At 39.4% G+C, this 19,738-nt stretch overlaps 1 protein-coding gene across 7 annotated transcripts in view; it reads right to left on the minus strand.

The window, feature by feature from the left end:
- The window catches only part of Sorcs1 (sortilin related VPS10 domain containing receptor 1), a 537,652-nt gene that overhangs the window by 165,672 nt on the left and 352,242 nt on the right, over positions 1-19,738 (minus strand). For all 7 annotated transcript variants that reach the window (XM_006983296.3, XM_076563275.1, XM_006983299.4 and 4 more), the window contains exon 5: positions 14,372-14,445. In XM_006983296.3, the coding sequence (XP_006983358.1) occupies positions 14,372-14,445 (74 nt within the window). The remainder of the gene's footprint in view (positions 1-14,371; positions 14,446-19,738) is intronic.

The following is a 19,738-nucleotide window of genomic DNA, read 5'->3' on the forward strand; positions in this document are numbered from 1 at the left end:
TACAAATTACATTCTCAGGAATAACATGCAATAGTATCTATTTCCTGAAATCTCAATAAGTCTGTATATCTTCTTGTTGTGGATATCAATCCTATGCTGTGAATGTGTTGCTCTGATTGGTTAATAAATAAAGTGCTGATTGGCCAGTAGCCAGGCAGGAAGTATAGGTGGACAAAGAGAGAGAAGAATTCTGGGAAAAAGAAGAGTGAGCCAGGAGATGCTGCGAGCCACCACCATGAGAAGCAAGATGTGAAGGTAGAACTGAAAAAAGGTACCAAGTCACATAGCTAAACATAAATAAGAACTATGGGTTAATTTAAGTATAAGAACTAGTCAGTAATAAGCTTGAACTAATGGCTATACAGTTTAAAATAATATAAGCTTCTGTGTGTTTACTTGGGTCTGAACTAGCTGGACTAGCAGGTGAAAAAGATTTGTCCTGACCACCAGCAGGCTGGGACACAGGAAAACTTCAGCTACATTTTCTCAAAAAGCATATCATGTGATAGGTTACTAATGATACCTTTTTTGGTTTGATTTTTCCTCCCTATTTCTAAGATTAAATGCTTAATGCTACACACACACACACACACACACACACACACACACACACACACACACACAAATTGTACAGACCCTTAGAGATAGACTGAAGACTTCGGGAAACTAAAATAGTGTGTTAGATATGGGATTCTGCATTAGAAGAAAGAAGATATCTGTAGGACAGCCAGGGTAAATCAAAATAAGGTCCCAGGTTGATAATATGTGAATTTCTTAATTGTAAAAACTGTACCATAGCTATATAAATTATTTTAACATTGGTTGCAACTAGTTGAAGTGTATGTGGGGATCTAGAATCTTTAAAACAAAACTATTTATTTAATTGTGTGTGTGTGTGTGTTGTGTGTATGTGTTGTGTATGTGTCGTGTGTGTGTGTGTGTGTGTGTGTGTGTGTGTGTGTATGTGTCTGTGTGTCTGTGTGTTTGTGTACCATGTGTGTAGGAAACTGAAGAGGTCAGAAGAGGCATTGAATCCCCTTAAACTAAAGTTAGATGTGAGCTGACATATGGGTTTTGGGAACCAATCTTTCTTCCTCTGTAAGAACAGTAAGTATTCCTAACTGCCCAGCAATCTCTCCAGCTCTTTTCCTGGTATCTTTGTTATTGTTCTGTAGATGAATTTCTAAATGGTCTTATTAAATAAAAATCATGGAGCCAAATATAGCGGTGAAAATCTGAGAGATCAGGGAAATAGGGAAAGCCACAGCTAACCTCACCTCACCAAATGTGCAACTTCCAAATGCAAGTTACTTCCTGTCTACCCATGCCTATATGCCTTGCTGTTCTGCCATCGGATTTACTTTCTCTGTCCAGCTACATCACTTCCTCTTCCTGTCCAGCTCTGTCACTTCCTGTCTGTCTGTACAGACCTCCAGACCACTACAGTTAACTATTGTTGGAATTTAAGGCGTATCCCACAACACCTGGCTGTTTCCAGTGTGGCCTTGAACACACAGAGATCCAGATAGACTCCTGCCTGCCAAGTGATAGGAGTAAAGGCATGTGCTAACATTGCCTGACTTCTTTGTTTACTTATTATGGCTGTTCCTATTCTTCTGAACTCCAGGCAAGCTTATTTATTAAAGCAAAAATAAAATATCAACCCCACTTCAGCAAAAATAAAATATCACCACATTGTTCTTTAATTCTGAAATTATTTATAAATTAAATATTGTGGGAAGGAAAACTACATCCAAAGCTTATAAGGACATAATTGTAGAGGAACTAAATAAGAAAACAACCTGTTTCTTAGAGACTCAGCATTATCACTTGGTATATCTGGGTCATTTTTGCCATTCATCTTGTAATGACAGTAAATGGAAATAACTGCTCTATTTCAGCTTTTGTAAGTTCATGATTCATGGGTTTCAGAATCACAAAAATAAAGCTACACTGTACTTTTAAGTGATACAATTACAGAACTGTCCTTTTCCAAAGAGATTTTTTAAAGTGTGTGTGTGTGTGTGTGTGTGTGTGTGTGTGTGTGCCTATGGTATGCATGTGTGTGTCTGCTAGGGAGTGCAGGTATCTACAGAGATCCAAAGAGGATGTTTAGTTCCCTGGAGCTCTAGTTGCAGGTAGTTGTGAGAAGCCTGATGTGGATGCCGGAAACTGAACTCAGATCCTCTGCAAGAGCAGTACATACTCTTACACACTGAACCATTTCTCTGGCCTTGTAATAATGCTTTCTCCTATAAGGCTATTATATGTAAGTTTTTGTTTGTTTGTTTTTTCTGTAGAAAATAGCGCGGATAACAATGTTCTTTTTTTATTTTATTTTATTTTTCTTTATTAAGAAATTTTCTACTCACTTCTCATGCTATCCACAGAACCCCCTCCTCCCTCCTCGCACCCCCAGCCCTCTTTCCCAAGCCACCCCGCATCCCTACATCCCCCAAATCAGATTTACTCATGTTTAACACAGAAAAAGCCCAATTTTCACATACTGCATTATTTTGACCACAAAAGCTATGGAAGTGGATGCTTACATATAAGGAATTTTTTTAATGGGGCTGAATGCTAATATTTGCAGTATATTCCCCTTTCCTAAGTATCCTGTTTTCCATGGCTACAAAATTGCTCGGAAGTGTATTTGCTCAGAGGAGGGACATGAGCTAGTCAGTTTGTTCTATAGGTTGGCAATTCAGAAACTATACAGGCATAAATATTCTAACAAGTTTCATCCTGTCGCCATAGAGTCCTAAAGTTGCTCTGCTCGGCACATGATAATGGCTTTGTAATTCAATTATTGGTAATAGTAATGTCTTCTAAGATTTATCTGCCTCAAATGTGGGTGCTCATGTAAAACTCTTTACCATAAATCTTATGAATGCAGGTTCTGTACACACCCTGGGGCATATCTTGCCATGCCTGTGAAGCCTTGACACTTTTCTCTAAATTATGAGATTGTTTTGCTTAGAGGTGTTGATGTCTTAAGTGCCAGGGCCAACAATAAAGAACACCAGGACAGGTCCATTTCCTCTTGTTATTCTACTTAGAGGAAGATAGATCTTGATAGACAGTGAAGTTCTGTTCTCATTTTAAAAGGCTTTTGGCATCCATTTCTCTAGCACTTTGTAGATGAGATCCCTCCAAGTCATCGGAGGTCAGACTGAATGCCCTCTAAATTCTCCTTGAGTGCTGAGATTCTGATGTATAACTGTGTCAGGGATGGTCACCTGACCTATCCTGACAAATAATCAGCTGTTCAGTGCTGTGTCTTCTCTACCCTATTCTCTTCATCTTACTGAGTAGGTACTAAGCGAGCATCATCTAACCTTTATAGGAAAAACAAATATCTAGAGCTAACTCATCCCCAAATCCATTCCTCATGGTTGCTCATAAAAAAGCAGTAGGAAGCCTGTTTCATCTATCCCTCAAATATTTAGTTTTTGTTTCATTTTAATATCTTTTAAACCAGTAAGTGTCTCATGATGATCATAATGTTCAGGTGAAGACTTTTTTTAATGATTCACAAAATAATAGTACATATTTATTTATTTAAATTTTAGATTCAATTGTAATGGAGGATATGTGGTACTTACCAGGCATGGTTCAGTGTTCTAAGCACTTCAATGTAGGTTTTTGCTCAAACCGTGTGTGTGTGTGTGTGTGTGTGTGTGTGTGTGTGTGTGCGCGCGTGTGTGTGTGTTGTGTGTGTTATGTGTGTGTGTGTGTTGTGTGTTTGAGTGCATATAAGAATCTTTTCTGCTCCTCTATATGGCCCTGCTATCTGGTGTTCAAGTACAAGGTCAAACTGGTTAACCTATACCTCAGTAGTTTGTTTCAGGAAACAGGAAAAGAAGTATGACTCAAGGAGAAGTAAACATCATCTAAAAATGGATAATGTGACATATGCAAATGCTCTCATATTTTAGATACTTATAAATGCTTTACATTATATGAGGGGAAATCTCAGTCAGGTTGAAGCATAATTTTGTTTATTTTACTGAGGAACAGTTTTAGAATTAATGGAGTTGTGTAGCTTTATGCCATGCCTTTTTAAGCAGAATTCTGGGAAAGGCATGTGACTGCATAGCAGCACCCAAAACTAAATGAATAAGCACAGTTATGTACAAAGACATGGGGTAATCTTAAGAGCCTTTGAGTTTTAAGTGAGGTATGTCCACTATCATTAAGTGAACTTCCTCTAAAGTCATTACAAATTAGGAAGCTGGACTCATGACCACACCCCTTCCCTCTTTCACTCTCATTCATGGCGATGGTGGGTCCTTCCACATTAGAGGGATTCTTAGTGGAAATCTGGAGATGTGATTGAATCTCTATTTGGCAAAGATAGAAAAGCTGCTGCCTAGAGAGACAGGAAATCAACAAGATAAAGGGACAGGGATCAACAATGACCATTAGTGAAAGGAGGCTACAGGAGAAGTGATGAGCTCATACTGCACAAAGGCACATTCATTTTAATTTGCAAGGAACACTTGCTAATCACAGGAAAAGATTCAGGAGTGAAGGAAGGTGCAAGAGGCTTGGAAAACAGCACTCATGTGGAGATCATTAACTTCTAGAAAAGAGATAAAACACAAGCCTCTCAAGGATAATGAAATGCTCTTATCTAGCTCTCTTAGTGCAGGTGCAGTTAACATCCCAGCACAGCTCCAGGGATGAGTCTCAGAATACCTTCCTGCCACTGCACCATGCTCCTCACCTAATTGCCCACTGGTCAGGTCACAGGGTAGGGGTCAAACACGGGAGAAGTAGTCAAAAATGATGAGAGAGGAGGAAGAGATGGGAAAGTCTGAAGTCCAAAAAGATGGTTTCTGATAGTTCTGACTTCTCAAGATACTGTATCAAGAAGGTGTGAGGGGTATCATTACTTCTGTGCATGCAGTGTACATACTTGTATGTACACATGTACATGTACATTCTGCTGCAGTTAGAGTAGTATATACAAGGTGGACAGAAATGTGAAAGACAGACAGAATCTTGGCTGTTAATGAACTTATCTTTTAGCAGGAACTGGAAAGAAGGAAATAAAAAGACATATTTGCAGACTATACTAAATACTAATTTACTTGCTGAAAACAATACTATGGCATTTTTAGTCTGCAAAATAAGATTTTGTAGAAGAAAACTGACATTTGGGCAAGCTTCCTTGGTTCTCACAGATATTGAATCTGAGATTGAACTTGGAAATGTTGACCAAAAACTTAGACTGCTCTGACCAAGAACCAAAACAGACCTCCACTGCAGTTCATGCTAGGCTGTATTATATTTTTTGGAGGACAAAAATTGTGGGGGGACCCAAACCAGCTTGACCACACAGCTGCTAAGACAGGCTTAGAAGCCTAGACACAGCTTCTGAAAAGCCATAAGTGGACCCTACCCAGTGGGGCCTGCCTCTAAGAGGAAATACCTGACATTCCAAACATTCCCTATACTCGAGACAAAAGTCAGCCAATCAGGGTTCTGAACCCTGGAAATCCCCTTAACCCAACATCTACTATGATAAAAACTCCACCCTGCCTGAGCTCAGGGCTCTCTGCCCTCACTGGTGCATCTGTCAGACAGAGAGACCAAGCTCTGGAGCTTGAAAAATAAAGGCTCTTTACTTTCACATGAGGGATTTGGTCTCCATGGTGGTCTTTTGGGGGTCCCCAGGATCTAGGCATAACAGAAATCACACATAAATTTGAAGAACTAAATAGAGCACCATGAAAGAGGCAGATAATTGTGGTGATATTTTATTTGTGCTCTAACAAACAAAGCTTGCCTGGGGGGAAGAGGAAAAAGCCAGCCACTATATTAAACACAGAGTTCAGGCAGTGGTAGCACATGCCTTTGATCCTAGCATTTGGGAGGCAGAGATTCATCTGGATGTCTGGAGTTCAAGACCACTTAACAGAGCCAGGCATTGTGGCACACACCTTTAATCCCAGCACTAGTTAACCATAGAGGTCTAGAGGTCTGTACCGATAGACAAGAAGTAATAGAGCTGGGTGGAAAGAGGAAGTAATGTAGCTGAGTGAAGAGAGGAAGTAAGATGGGAGGGCACAGAAAGGTATATAGGCGTGAGTATACAGGAAGTAGCTCTAGCCTGGGCTGAGCATTTCCTAGTGGTAAGAATTTGTGGCTGGCTCGTTCTATTCCTCTGATCTTTCAGCTTTCACCCCAATATCTGGCTCCAGGTTTTCTATTAATAAAACCTTTTAAGATTCATGTTATAGACAATGATCTTAGTTCAAGTGTCAACATCCTCACCCCACTGTGGAAAGGTTCTTTGCACAAGATCTTTGTATACACTTGGTAGCTAAGACTAGAGAAGGAGAATCCTGGATAAGGATAAGAGTCCACATATATAGAATACAGGCTGTAAGAAGTCTAAGATTAAAAGCTTTTCTGGTCCATAGCATCATGGAGGCCATGGTGGTATATTGAAGACAGGGTTACAGCATGAGGTACAGTGAGCATGTCCTTAGTCAAGCACTCCTGGTTTTAAATTCCATCACCATTGCTTACCAATGTGTATCTTAAGGTAAAGTATCTATGAGACTTTTCTATTTAGCTTTCTATTTATTACTCATGTGAAATGAGTATGAAAATAAATGCACAATCAGCATCTTTTCTGGATGACTTTTCTTTATCTTCTCCCCTTAAATTGCTAAAAGCCATTAAGGCATTTTTGTCTCATCGCCATTCTACCCTCTCTTTTCATGTCACTTGCTATAGTTGATTCTACCCCTAGGTCTAACTAAGGGCATATCCCCTAATCAGGCCCATAAGATTTAATTATAGGACTTTAGCTAGACCAAGTTTTTCATAGGGAGACATAAGCTATCCAGAGGGTACTTCAAAGACAGAGCTGGCAACACAGTGGAGGGTAGGGTTGATAGAGAGAGGACATGATCTGATGCATTTAATAAGCCTGTTGATAAGAGGAATATGCTGTTAGACCCCTGTTTTAGAACAATGACCAAACATCTGTTGTTTTATTACTTATGCAGGCTGTATTTTTTATTATATCTTAAAAGTCTTGATCAATTTAAGCAATTAATGATTAATGCAAATACTTAATAAACCTGAAACACAGTCAACATACAAGTAGGATTTGTTACCTATTGTCTAAGATTGGCATAGAAGGTCAATCATGCTTATTGCATTGAGCTATGGAAAACAATGAGACTATTTATAATTTAGTACATACTGTTTACAAAGTTTCACTGTCTCCTTCCTCTGTGGTTTTGGGGACTAGACTCAAATGGTCTGGTTTGAATAGTAAGTGCTGTTACCCACTGAGCCATCTCACAAACGCAAAGGCCAATTTTTAACAGTTCCTAAATTTCATGTAATTAATCATTGAAAACTGATAACTATTCAGCTGATCCTGTTACAGCCAGTCCATGTATATTAACAAATATAAGAAAGTAAGCTCAAAAAATGTTTCAGTTAAGTGGAATTTTCTTAACATTTAATCTTTTTTTTAACGTAATAAACTTCCATCTTTTGTAATGAGAACTATTCTCCATTTTTTTTAAATCCCAAACTTTACTCAGATCCCAACAAACCACATTTTTCAACCTGTTTTAAATAATCAGACTGTTGACAGAAATGCATTTTCAAGGTCATTTGGGTACGATGTCTCCACGTCCATGTTGTTTTTCAATGTTTAATGCAAGAACTTGGCTCTTACTAAATATTAGACTAAAATAAAGAATATACAATTTTATAAATTTAACAATTTTCCAGTCTTCTTTAATTGGGGGATGAAGAATGAAAATACACTTTTACTGTGAGGTTAATCTTTTGTACCACAAGTAAGAGCCATAAAACCATATAAAATTAAATTTCAAGGCTGTTACATATCATCATTGTTCTGGTGGATAAGTTATACAGCTTTTTTCTTTCATTAAAATGGAGCATTGGCTACTACCTCCCAATGGTATCATGAAGATCAAAGACCACGGTTTATTGTGTGCCTATACAAGTTCAGGTACTTAAACAGAAACCTGTTTATGGCATTAACTGACACTCATGTCTCCTATCTGTATTTTTTCCCTAAACAGAATCAATCCTAGGGCTGGGGAACTGGCTCAAAGGTTAAGAGCACTGGCTACTCTTCTAGAGGTCCTGAGTTCAATTCCCAGCAACCACATGGTGGCTCACAACCATCTACAATGAGATCTGATGCAGGTAGAGCACTCCATAAATAATAGATAAATAAATCTCTTTTTTAAAGAGAGAGAATCAATCCTTCCTTCTTTAATAACAGAATCTTCAAAAAGATTTTATTTTCCTTGTTAAAAGTCACATCTCCCTCTGGCTACAAATAATGTCATTTGACTGAACCCCAGTTCAGTTACCAGGGAAAATAATTTACCTTCTTGTATAACATTAGATATTACCTTCTATGTCTATAACCATAGTCAGGCCACTCACATTAATCTCTGAAAACAGGGAACATGCAGGCCAGGTGATGGAATTTATAAACTGTTAGGCTGCAAGCTTAAAGCTGAAAATGCCCATTCCATATCCCAAAGCAGAGAAGACCAATCTGAGACTAAAGGCAAAGGCAACATTGGGGAAATAAAGCCAACATATATAAATTCAGCCATTATCGATGATACTGTTCCTGGGATCAGCTTGTGGGATCTGGACAAAATTCTCAGGGATACAGAAATGACTTAACTTCCAATAATCCCTTTCTTAGTAGATGTTAGAATTTAAACTAAAACCTTGGTGTCCCTAAGGTTCTTAACTATCAACTGTCTCACCACAATGACATGGATTTCTCACATAGAAGAGGACATACTTATGACTAGCCTCAGTCATGCAAGAAGAAAGACTAATCCATTAAAGGAAACACTGTGCTTAGACATGTTCTATATGAGGTCTTAAGTTACTTCTGGAATCAGTATAAAATCCTGGGATAAAAGTTTCTATTTATAGTAGTTATGGTGGTGTTACTAGCAATCACTAGATAAGGCAAGAATAAGATGTTACATCCCATAATTATTTACAATTGCCATTGATTGCTTCCAGGAGTGGTGTGACTAGTGCCTCTCACAGATAATTCTGAAGAGAGCTTGATGATGTGGAAAACCTATGATTTCATCTTCATGTTCCCACCCCTGTGGAAAATGCTATGTTATTACCCATGGTCATTTAATGATTCAATTTAACACTAGCGAAAACCACCTGAGAACTAGTCACACTCTCCTACTAACCTGGAGAAGCAATGATTAAAGGACTTTTCTTTTAATTAAAGCTGGCTGAAAACTCCCCAACAGTTTCTATGCAATTTGAAACAACTTGTTTCCAGGGGTGAATGTAATAACACATATTGCTTTGATTGACAGATCTCTTGCTGGACTCTGGAAGTGGCTCAGTATCAGTAAACACAGACCACGTGACCAGAAACCCAGAGATTTTCACCAGTAGCTGTGGTGCTATGCATCACACAGGGTCTCATGTCCTCTGTGGAAAAGTGAGGCAGGCTGAGACTCATAAAGGCCAAATGCCACATATATTTAGAGAGAAACAAAACAAACATTGTGTCCAAAAGACCTTTGAGCTGTCATTACTTATCTGTCTAAGGCATTAAATTTCCAGCTACAGGGTGAGCAGCAGAAGCAATAACATCAATAGATTGAGTAGAATTGGACTTTGGAGATTCCCATTACTTAAATAATGGCCTTGTTACTTTCCTGCTATGTGACCTTGGTCCCATCATTTAACCATTCTGTGTCATAGTCTTCTCATCTATTAATGATGTTAGTAAGTAGCTTCGCTTAGAAATTTGTTATGAGAATCAAAGAGCTTTAACTTTAAATAGCACGTTCTTGCTCCTAATGCTTGATCAGGAAAGATGTGTTCCCATGCTCACAACAGAAAAAACAATACGGCTCTATTTATTTTACTTACTGGATGGACAAGCTAGAATTTACAAACAATTGTATGCAATGCTTTTGAAAGGTAATGATTTTTGTGACATTTGGTGGGCAGAGCTTTAGAAATCTACTTTTAAAATAGAACCCTTCTTCAAAGGATTAATAAGAAAGGACAGATTAGCATGGGTGACCTAGGAATGGGGTCTGTCTTTCTTACAACAATGTCATATAAAAATAAAATCTCGCCAGGCAGCGGTGGCGCACACCTTTAATCCCAGCACTCGGGTGGCAGAGCCAGACAGATCTCTATGAGTTCGAGGCCAGCCTGGGCTACCAAGTGAGTTCCAGGAAAGGTGCAAAAGCTACACAGAGAAACCCTGTCTCGAAAAACCAAAATACATAAATAAATAAAATAAAATAAAATCTCATGTCAGCTAGAAAATATGGTAAATCAAGCATTGGTTACCCAGACATACCTTCATCCCTATACTCTTTCTTATCTATCCTTTTAAGCAATGTTTTTCCTTAGTTTTATCACTAAGGAACAACAACAACAAAAAACAGCAAACCTCCTGTCAGGTCTCCTGGATTCTACTATGCACATTCTAGTGCTTTAGTCCATGTGCATATACCTGCAGCCTGTGGTAAGCCTTATTTAGGGGAAGGTAGGCTCTTCAGAGCTTTTCTATTGGCACATATCATCACCATCATCTCCGTGATAACGTAGGAGAACTATATTTATTTCAGTTACTTATCTGAGTTCTTTCTATATACAGAAAGCACACACAAACACACACACACACACACACACACACACACACACACACACACACAAGACAATGACAATAGCAACAGCAAACAAACAAAAAGAGGACAGAAAATAGTGGGAGTAAAAGATGACTCTTCTTTTAAAAAATTATTAATTTTGAGATAAATACATAGTCATGATCACTACCCATGAATATGGAACAAAATTAGAAAAATTGTTGATAAACGTCTAGAGAGATGACTCATCAGATAAGAGCTGCTCTCACAGAAGACACAGTTGGATTCCCAACACCCTCATCTGTGATTCCAGTTCCAAGGTATGGGATGATCTCTTCTGGCCTCTGCACACACTGCATGCACATGATACACATACACAAATGCAGGCAAAACAGCTGCATACATAAAATAAAAATAAACAAATCTTTAAACATGTTGACCAGAGGGGGAGACTGAAGAAGATATAGAGCTGGATTCCCAGACCCGAGAGGGGTCAACATGGTTTTTGACAGGGCATCTCCAGCAAGGCAAAGCATGAACAACCTTCAATGAGACTGATTAGTCAGAAGTGGCTCATTATGATAGAGAAATAAGGGTTCCTATTTGGGTTTGGGGATATGTTCCAGGAGACAAGAGTTCAAATTCTCAGAACCTATGTAAAAAGCCATGAATGTGTGCAGCCTCAGCACTGTGTGTGTGTGCTGGGGGCAAAGACAGAAGAATTTCTGGGGCTAGCTGACTGCCAGCCTAGCTGTAGGTTCAGTGAGAGATTTTTCTCTCAAGAAAATGAAGCAGAGCGATAGAACAGACACCCCACTTGATGTCCTAGTGTGTACTCCTACACTCACATACACACGGACACACTTCACAGAAATGCAAAACGAAGGAAAGAAAGAAAAATAAGTGGCCTCACTTCAAGTAGACATTTCTATATTACTTGCATGAAACTTTTTCAGGGCCTCCTTTCCTTCTCCCCTTCCTTCTCCTCTTTGCCCCTCTCCCCTCCCCCCTTCTTTTGAGACACAATCTTACTCTCTGATCAGCTTCCTTAGTTCTGAAATTACAGACATGTATCACATACCCAGTTTATGTAGTGCTGAGGATTAAACTCGGGCCTTGTGCTTGCTAAGTGACCATTCTACTTACTGGGCCAAGTCCCCAGCCACTATATTAGCTTTGTGAAAAAATTCTCTAGGGCTGACCCTTGGTATTAGGTAGTCAATTAGGGGGCTCAACTCTGGGGAACAGTCATTCTGCCTTGCTACAAAGTGACATTAAATGGACTCAGCAGGTTGTATTTATATATTTAATTACATAATAATTAATAAATAATAATTACATTAAAAGGCTATGAGGCCATGAATTTAAGACAGAGTTAGGGGGGTCACAGGAGGAGTTAGAGGGAAGAGAGGGGTAATGATGTAAGAATAGTATACATATACGGCATTTTTAAAAAAGGAAAGGAAATTCCTCTATCACAGCTCTCTAGCTTTCAAAATGCACAAAGACTTTAGGGAAGTATTTGGAAATATGAAGGGCAAGTGCTGGATGTGGTGGCATACATATGTACTTCCAGTGCTTAGAAGGTAGAGGTAGGAGGATCATGAATTCAAGGCCAGCCACAGCTACATAAGTATTTTGAGGCCACTCTGACTTTCATGAGACCTTGTCTAACTAAATAAACAAAGAAATGTTAACAAAGAGAAGGCAACAGGTAAACATGTACTCCTCTTTGACGGAAGTGTAGCAGTGAAGGAAGCAGAAAGGCAGTGGGCAGTTGGAGTGAACCAGGTGAGTGTCCCTCCATGGTGTCATTCCAGAGGCCCATGACCAGCCGGATATCCCTCCATCACGTCATCCCAGAGGCTCATGATTAGCTGGGTATCCCTGAATCATGTCATGCCAGAGGCTCATGATTAGCTGGGTATCCCTACATCACGTCATCCCAGAGGCTCATGAGAGACAATGCAATTTCAGAAGAGACTTCATGATAAATGAGAGAAGTACTTTTCCAGCCCTTGATGTAGAGCTCTTGGCTCCTGAATGACACTGTCCTGGTGATTCTGGGTTGTTTAAATAAGGAATACATAAATTCTCCTGGGAGTGAGTTTCTCTAACACTACTTCTAGAGGCAAAAACCTGGAGACAGGTGACCTATCTGTTCCATGGGCAGCTCAGGATGATCTGGGTTTGCTCTTCCACCTCATTAGGATACAGATTCTAACTCTAACTAAATTAGATATCAAATCTCACCAGAAGGTTCCAGACCTTGTTCTTTTCCTGGATTTTGGATTGGGAACAGAAAAGCTAAAATTAACTTTTGTCACTTGCTTGATTTTCAAATTGAGCTATCTATTGCCATGGAGGAGGCTACCTCTAACAGAATTAGGAGCATGGTTAAGAAAACCAAGATTATGATTTTCTTGGCTTCATTTCTGTTCTATATTGTCTTTCTCCTTCTCCTCCCATTCTATTATTTCTTTTTTCATATGCATAACACTTTATAACATATAGTTTATTATTTATGTCCAATAGACATTATTTATCTATATGTTAATTCTTACTGTAAATTTATTTGTAACTATTGAAAATATGAAGTTGAAGTTATATGCATAATTTCAGCACACTATTAAAAACAAGGCATAGGGCAGTGGCTATAGCTAACACTCATGCAAATATAAATACCTATATTATCTATATCTATATTTATAGTTATGGACTGAATGTTTATGCTCTTCCCAACATCAAAATTAAAGTCCTAAACTGAAGTTATGATAGCATTTGGACTTGGAAGATAACTCAGTTTAGATGAGGTCATGAGGGTAAGGTAACAATGGCTGAATTTGTGCCCATGTGACAATTAGAAGAGAGACCAGGGCCCTTCTTCTTTCTACTACATGAGGGTACAGCCATGTGCAGGTCAGGAGGAGCCCACAAACCAGAGAGTAAATCTGATGGTACCTTCACCTTGGTCTTTCCAGTCTTCAGGATGGCACATAGAAATAATTGCTGTTTATGTCACCAATCCATAGCATTCTCTCCCAACAGTCTGAGCAAAGTATAACCCTGCGACTTTATGCATTTGACAATTCATAGACACATTTGACAATTCCAACACAGCTGGAATGCTAATTGAGAAAACAGGGTTGCCGGATATATCTCATAAGATAAAAAGAATGCCTAGAAGATCTTAAATAAGGAAGAGGGACAAGATCTGCTGTTACACAAATTCAGATCTACTTATTTATACTGGAAACCTTTATTCAGATATCTAATATATGTGTATAAGATGCTTTAATCAATAACAATTACAGTGACTTAAAAAATGGTTCTCATTCTGTGGGTCACAACATTTTGGCAAACCTTTATCTCCAAAAATACTTACATTACTATTCATAACAGTAGCAAAATTGCAGTTATGAAGTAGCAACAAAAATAATTTTATGGTTGAGGCTCACACAACAGGAGGAACTGTATTAAAGGGTCACAGCATTAGGAAGTGTGAAAATTACTAAATACCAAAACAATACTTACAAAGTCCCTGAAGTTCACTAATATTAATGATCCATTAAGGGTTTATGAAAAAAATGGTAACACAAATTTAAGAGTGTCTGAAGATGTTTATTATTCCAGGGTCCTATCCTGTGCTAAGAGAGGTGATGATAGCTTAGTTGGCCAGAAAATGGAGTCAGACTTACCAGTAGAACCTATTTGGAACCACTGATTCCTGGATAAGCTGCCATCTTCTGCCAAATTCAGCAGAGCTGTACAACTGGAGAGAGAGAGAGAGAAGAAATAGGTCAGCATCATGGGACCTTGTTCTTGTTCTAGAATTCAGCAATACCAACACCTGTCATTTTTAGGTAAGGACATCCTCTCTGTTTTTGATGTCAATTCTGCAAGTCAGATAGCAACATTTCACTTCAACACTTAAGGGGAGTGGGACTAAGGGCTTATATGATGTGCTGTGAATCATACGTTCAGTAAACAGTGAAGCAAACTGGGATTCATGCAGTGCTCTGTCTGGTGGCAATGTCTTCTGCCCTCCTTGATAGCATTAGCAACATGTAATTGGTAGTATCTAGAGTAAAATCACTACTTAGTTTCTGAAGATCCCACTATGATACCTGATCCTTATGGAAACTGTGAAATTCTCGAAACAACCAAAGAGGAAGGAAAGCAGAGGGTACTTCTAGAGGCCTGGAGAAACAAGTAGGGTCTAAAGAAATAACAGGATTCAAATTGATAAAATCCACATTGATTACAAAATGGTGAGCAGGGAGTCAAAGTTGTAGGATAGGTAGGGCTAATGTATGAACAAACAGGGTCTATCTCTATACATTTAGATGAGCCAATCATGTAAAACAGAATATTGGCACAGCCATATCTGATGGGAATGGCAAAAAGTCACAAAGCCAGCAGAGCTGCTTGACGAAGATCCAACAAAGCTGAGTCTCATGATGGTTGCCATTCCACCTTTGATTTTTATCTCCACCTGTTGCAGACTTGAGGGACTTTTAATATTTGTACAATTTGGGGATATTTGATTGATGGGAAATTTCATATGATTCATTTATGCATTTTCCCAGAAGCACTGCTTCTAAGCTTCCCCAGGAAAGTCCTGAACATACCCTACTCCTCCTGCTTTTAGGGTAATATCCTTATCTAGGTCTTCCTTATGCCTTGGAGGTTGTGACACACATAAGGAAGCCAGAGGTCTCCTTATGAGGCTATGAGACATTTTTGAAACATTTGTCACTGAACTTATACAGGAACAAGATATTCAAAACAAATTAAAAATGGTCAACAATATTCGGTGGGCTAGAGGAGTTGGCCACAGTTCAGATTGCCAGCTTCTTTCCTATATATACTCAGGCAATTATGTGGCATACACAGCAACAATGTTAGATTACCTGAAATTACCTCAGCCCTACACAGAGACTTATATTGATGAACAAAATATAGAGTGGAAAGCTGATAAGAGAATGAGATGCCAGGATCTCTCTTTCTTAGAAAAGTTAGCACATGTAGAGCCACTGTGGTATCACATAATCAAGGAATAACAGAATGCCCCACATCTGACAGAGGGCTATATGTTCATAGCAGCATTATTCATAATTGCCAGAACATGGAAACAACCTAAATGCCCCTCAACCAAGAATAGATAAAGAAAATGTGGCACATATACACAATGGAGTACTACTCAGCAGTAAAAAAAAAACAATGATATCATGAAATTTGCAGGCAAATGGATGGAACTAGAAAATATCATCCTGAATGAGGCAACACAGACTCAGAAGGACAAACATGTATGTATGTACTCACTCACAAGTGGATATTAGATGTAAAGCAAAGGATAACCAGACTACAACCCACAACTCCAGAGAAGCTAGCTAACAAGGAGGACCCTAAGAAGGACATATAGATCACCCAGCAATGGAGAAATAGATGAAATCTACATGAACAAACTGGGAATAAGGGGATAATAGGGGGCAAGGGATGGGGGATGAGAACATAAGGGAACAGACAGAGTGGGAGAGCAAAGAAAGAGATACCATGATAAATGAAAACATTATGGGAATAGGAGAAACAGGGTGCTAGGGAATTTCTCAGGGATCCACAAGGATGACCCCACCTTAGACTCCTAGCAATAGTTGAGAGGGTGCCTGAACTGGCCTACTCCAGTGATCAGATTAGTGAATACCCTAACTGTCATCATAGCGCCTTCATCCAGTAACTGATGGAAGCAGATACAGAGATTCATGGCCAGGCACCAGGCCGAGCTCCAGGAATCCAATCGATCAGAGAGAGGAGGGTTTCTATGAGCAAGGGACATTGAGATCATGATGGAAAAATTACAGAGACAGCCAGCCAAACCAGTGGAAACGAATGAATTGTGGACCAATAGCTATCGAGCCCCCATGGCACTGGACTAGGCACTCTGGATAGGTGAGACAGTTGTTTAGCTTGAACTGTTTAGACGGCCCCCAGGCAGTGGGATCAGGATCCATCCCCAGTGCATGAGCGGGCTTTTGGAGCCCAGTGCCTATGGTGGGACACATTAAGCAGCCTTAGTGAAATGGGGAGGGGCTTGGACCTGCCTCAATTGAATGTACCAGGCTCTGCTGACTCCCTATGGGAGACCTTGCTTGGAGGAGGTGGGAATGAAGAGTGGGTTGGGGAGGAAGGCTAGGGGACAGGAGGAGAGAGGAGACGGGGATCTGTGTTTGGTATGTAAAATGAATAGATAATTTCTTAATAATAAAAATAAAAATAAAATAAAAAAGAATTCTACAAAAAAAGTTGGGTTTAGGGTTAATGAATAAAAATGATAACTGTTTATTAATGATGTCAAAACTTGAGAGAGAATAATTGAAAATGATAACTGTGTTAAAGATGGGCAAAAGGAAGTGAAACATATGTCCAAACACAAAAATGACATGATCTATGTTTTGGAACAACATAAATGTATCCCTGCTTACTAAATTCTGTATAAATATAAAAGCACTCTGGCTGCTAGTCAGTCAGGCTGCAAGATTCTCCCGACCACCATGGCCTGGCTCACTTGCTTCCCTGCCAACTCCTTACATCCTCTGCTGAGACCTGTCCCTCAAGGGATGGCTCCAGTCAGAGTAGGTAAAGCCACACTGAGATCTGCTTCCTCTCTGTCCATCTCCTGTAACACAAAACACAGAAGTTTCCCAAGTCTGATTTCTCCATCACTGCTGTTGCATCCACTCATCCTCAGACCTTGTCCTCATCCAGATTTGGACTCCGGCAGAATATCAATTCAAAGAGAACACACTCAATTCCAGAGGCTATGAACTAATACTAGTCTTTGCTTTTTGTTTGTTTGTTTTTGTTTTTTTTTTCCTTTTATCAAAATAGATTTTTTCTTCATACAATATATCCTGATTATAGTTTCCTCTCCTACTCCTCCTAATTTCTACCCATCTTCCCTCTCCTCCAGATCTACTCTCTTTCTGTCTCTCACTAGAAAATAACAGGCTTCTAAGAGATAGCAACTAAACACAACAAAATTATAATACAAAGCAAAAACTATAATATAAAAGTTGGACATTGTAGACTAACAGGAGAAAAAGAGCCCCAAAAGCAAGCCCAATGATCATAAAACTACTTGTTCTCACTGTCAGGAGTCCTGTAAAATATAAAACTGAAAGCTATTATATATATATATATATATATATATATATATATATATATATATATATGTGTGTGTGTGTGTGTGTGTGTGTGTGTGTGTGTGTGTGTGTGTAAAGGACCTGGTGCAGATCCATGCACACCCTGAGCTTTCTGCTTCAGTCTCTGTGAGCACATGTGTGCCTTGCTCAGTTGATACAGAGGGCCTTGTTCTCTTGATATCCTTCATCCCCTCTGGCTCTTTCACTCTTTCTACCCTCTTTTGGGTAGGCTTCCCTGAGCTCTGAGCAGAGGTATTTTATGGAGACATCACATTTAGGCTCCCTTTCTCTGCAAAATGTCTGGCTGTGGGTCTCTGCATCTGTTCCAATCTGGTGCAGTAGGAAGTTTCTCTGATGATGACTAAATAAGGCATTGATCTATGAGTATAGCAGAATATCATTAGGAGCTGTTGTATTGATTCTTTTTTTAGAGCAGCAATGTTTAGTTTTACCCTAGGTCTCTGGACTATCTAGTCTCTGGTTCTTGTTACCCTAGCACTGCCAGGTATGAATTCTTTCTTGTGGAGTGGGCCTTAAGTCAAGACAGGCACTGATTGGCTACTCTCACAAGTTCTGCTAGGCTTTATAGGAGCAAGCAAAGGAAACTCGGGTTATAAGACCCTAAACCACACAGACCAGGCTCTTACTGTTATTCAAGCTTTTTCCATGCATCATCTCATTCACTGCTTGTCACTTCATTTCTGTGACATATAAAGTTGTTGTGATCATATGGCCACACAGGTGGCAGCATTTCACACTGCCACACTCTCCAAGGGCAACTGCGTTGTGAGCCACTGCTCATGAGGCATGGGCTAACTCTCCATACACTCAATGACACAAGTATCTTTTATTTCTCTCTCTTATGACTTGCACTTCATTTCTCCTTCTCATTTCTGCTCTGATAGTCTCCATGTCATCCCAGGACCCTGTGTACCTAACTGTCCTCTTATGGAAGTTTGAAGAATCTCTTTTTCTCTAGGTATATTGTATATATTGTGTATATTGTATCCAGAATGGACACTATTAGGAAAACAAACAAACAAACATGTGGGACATCTCTTTCCTGCCTGTGCCTGGTGTCTGATACACCTGACCCTCAACATCTAATCTCTGCATTTGCCATCTCCCACACTGAGTGGATAGTGAGTCATTGTACTGAGTAGAGGCTTTACCTGCCTCCTCTTCTCTTTCCAGCCATACAGACTGTACAACAAAAAAGGTCAAATGACTCACCAGGTGACTCAACAAAGCTGTTGATGCACCAAGCATGCCCAAAGAATAACTTACTTCAATTGAGTATTTACTGGCTCTTGGAAGAACCAGTCATGACACTGTTCACTTGTCCAAGACACATCCTGCAATCTAAAAAGGACAAGATACCTGGCTGTGAAGGCAAGCTTCTCATTGGCTCCACTGTATAGTATTTGATCCTCTAACTCATCTCTGTGAAGAATTGTTGGGTGCTACCATCTATGCTTGTTTGTTTTTGTCTTTGACATTTTATTTCAAAGTCTTGTTGTATAAATTTACTTCCATCATTCATTGCCAAAGTTGGAATGTTGAGTGTCCCTAGTAGGCTCACCTGTAAAAGCTAGGGTCCCTCAGTGATACCAGTGGGAGGCAGTGGAATCTTTGAATAGGGGAGCATTGTAGGAAGACCATTAGTCACTGAGGGCATATTCTAAGTGTCACTGTATCACCACCGTGGCTTCTTTCTCTTTTGTGTGGTCAGTCCATAAAGTTAGCAGTGTTGCTCAGCTTCTCATGATAGGCTAATTCACTGCTGGCTGAATCTATAAGTCAAATAATCTTTTCTCTTAATAAACTGATTAACTCACGTATTTTATTATGGTGTTGAGAAAT

This window comes from Peromyscus maniculatus, chromosome 1 (genome assembly GCF_049852395.1).
Source record: "Peromyscus maniculatus bairdii isolate BWxNUB_F1_BW_parent chromosome 1, HU_Pman_BW_mat_3.1, whole genome shotgun sequence".
In the NCBI taxonomy this organism is placed as follows: Eukaryota; Metazoa; Chordata; class Mammalia; order Rodentia; family Cricetidae; genus Peromyscus; species Peromyscus maniculatus.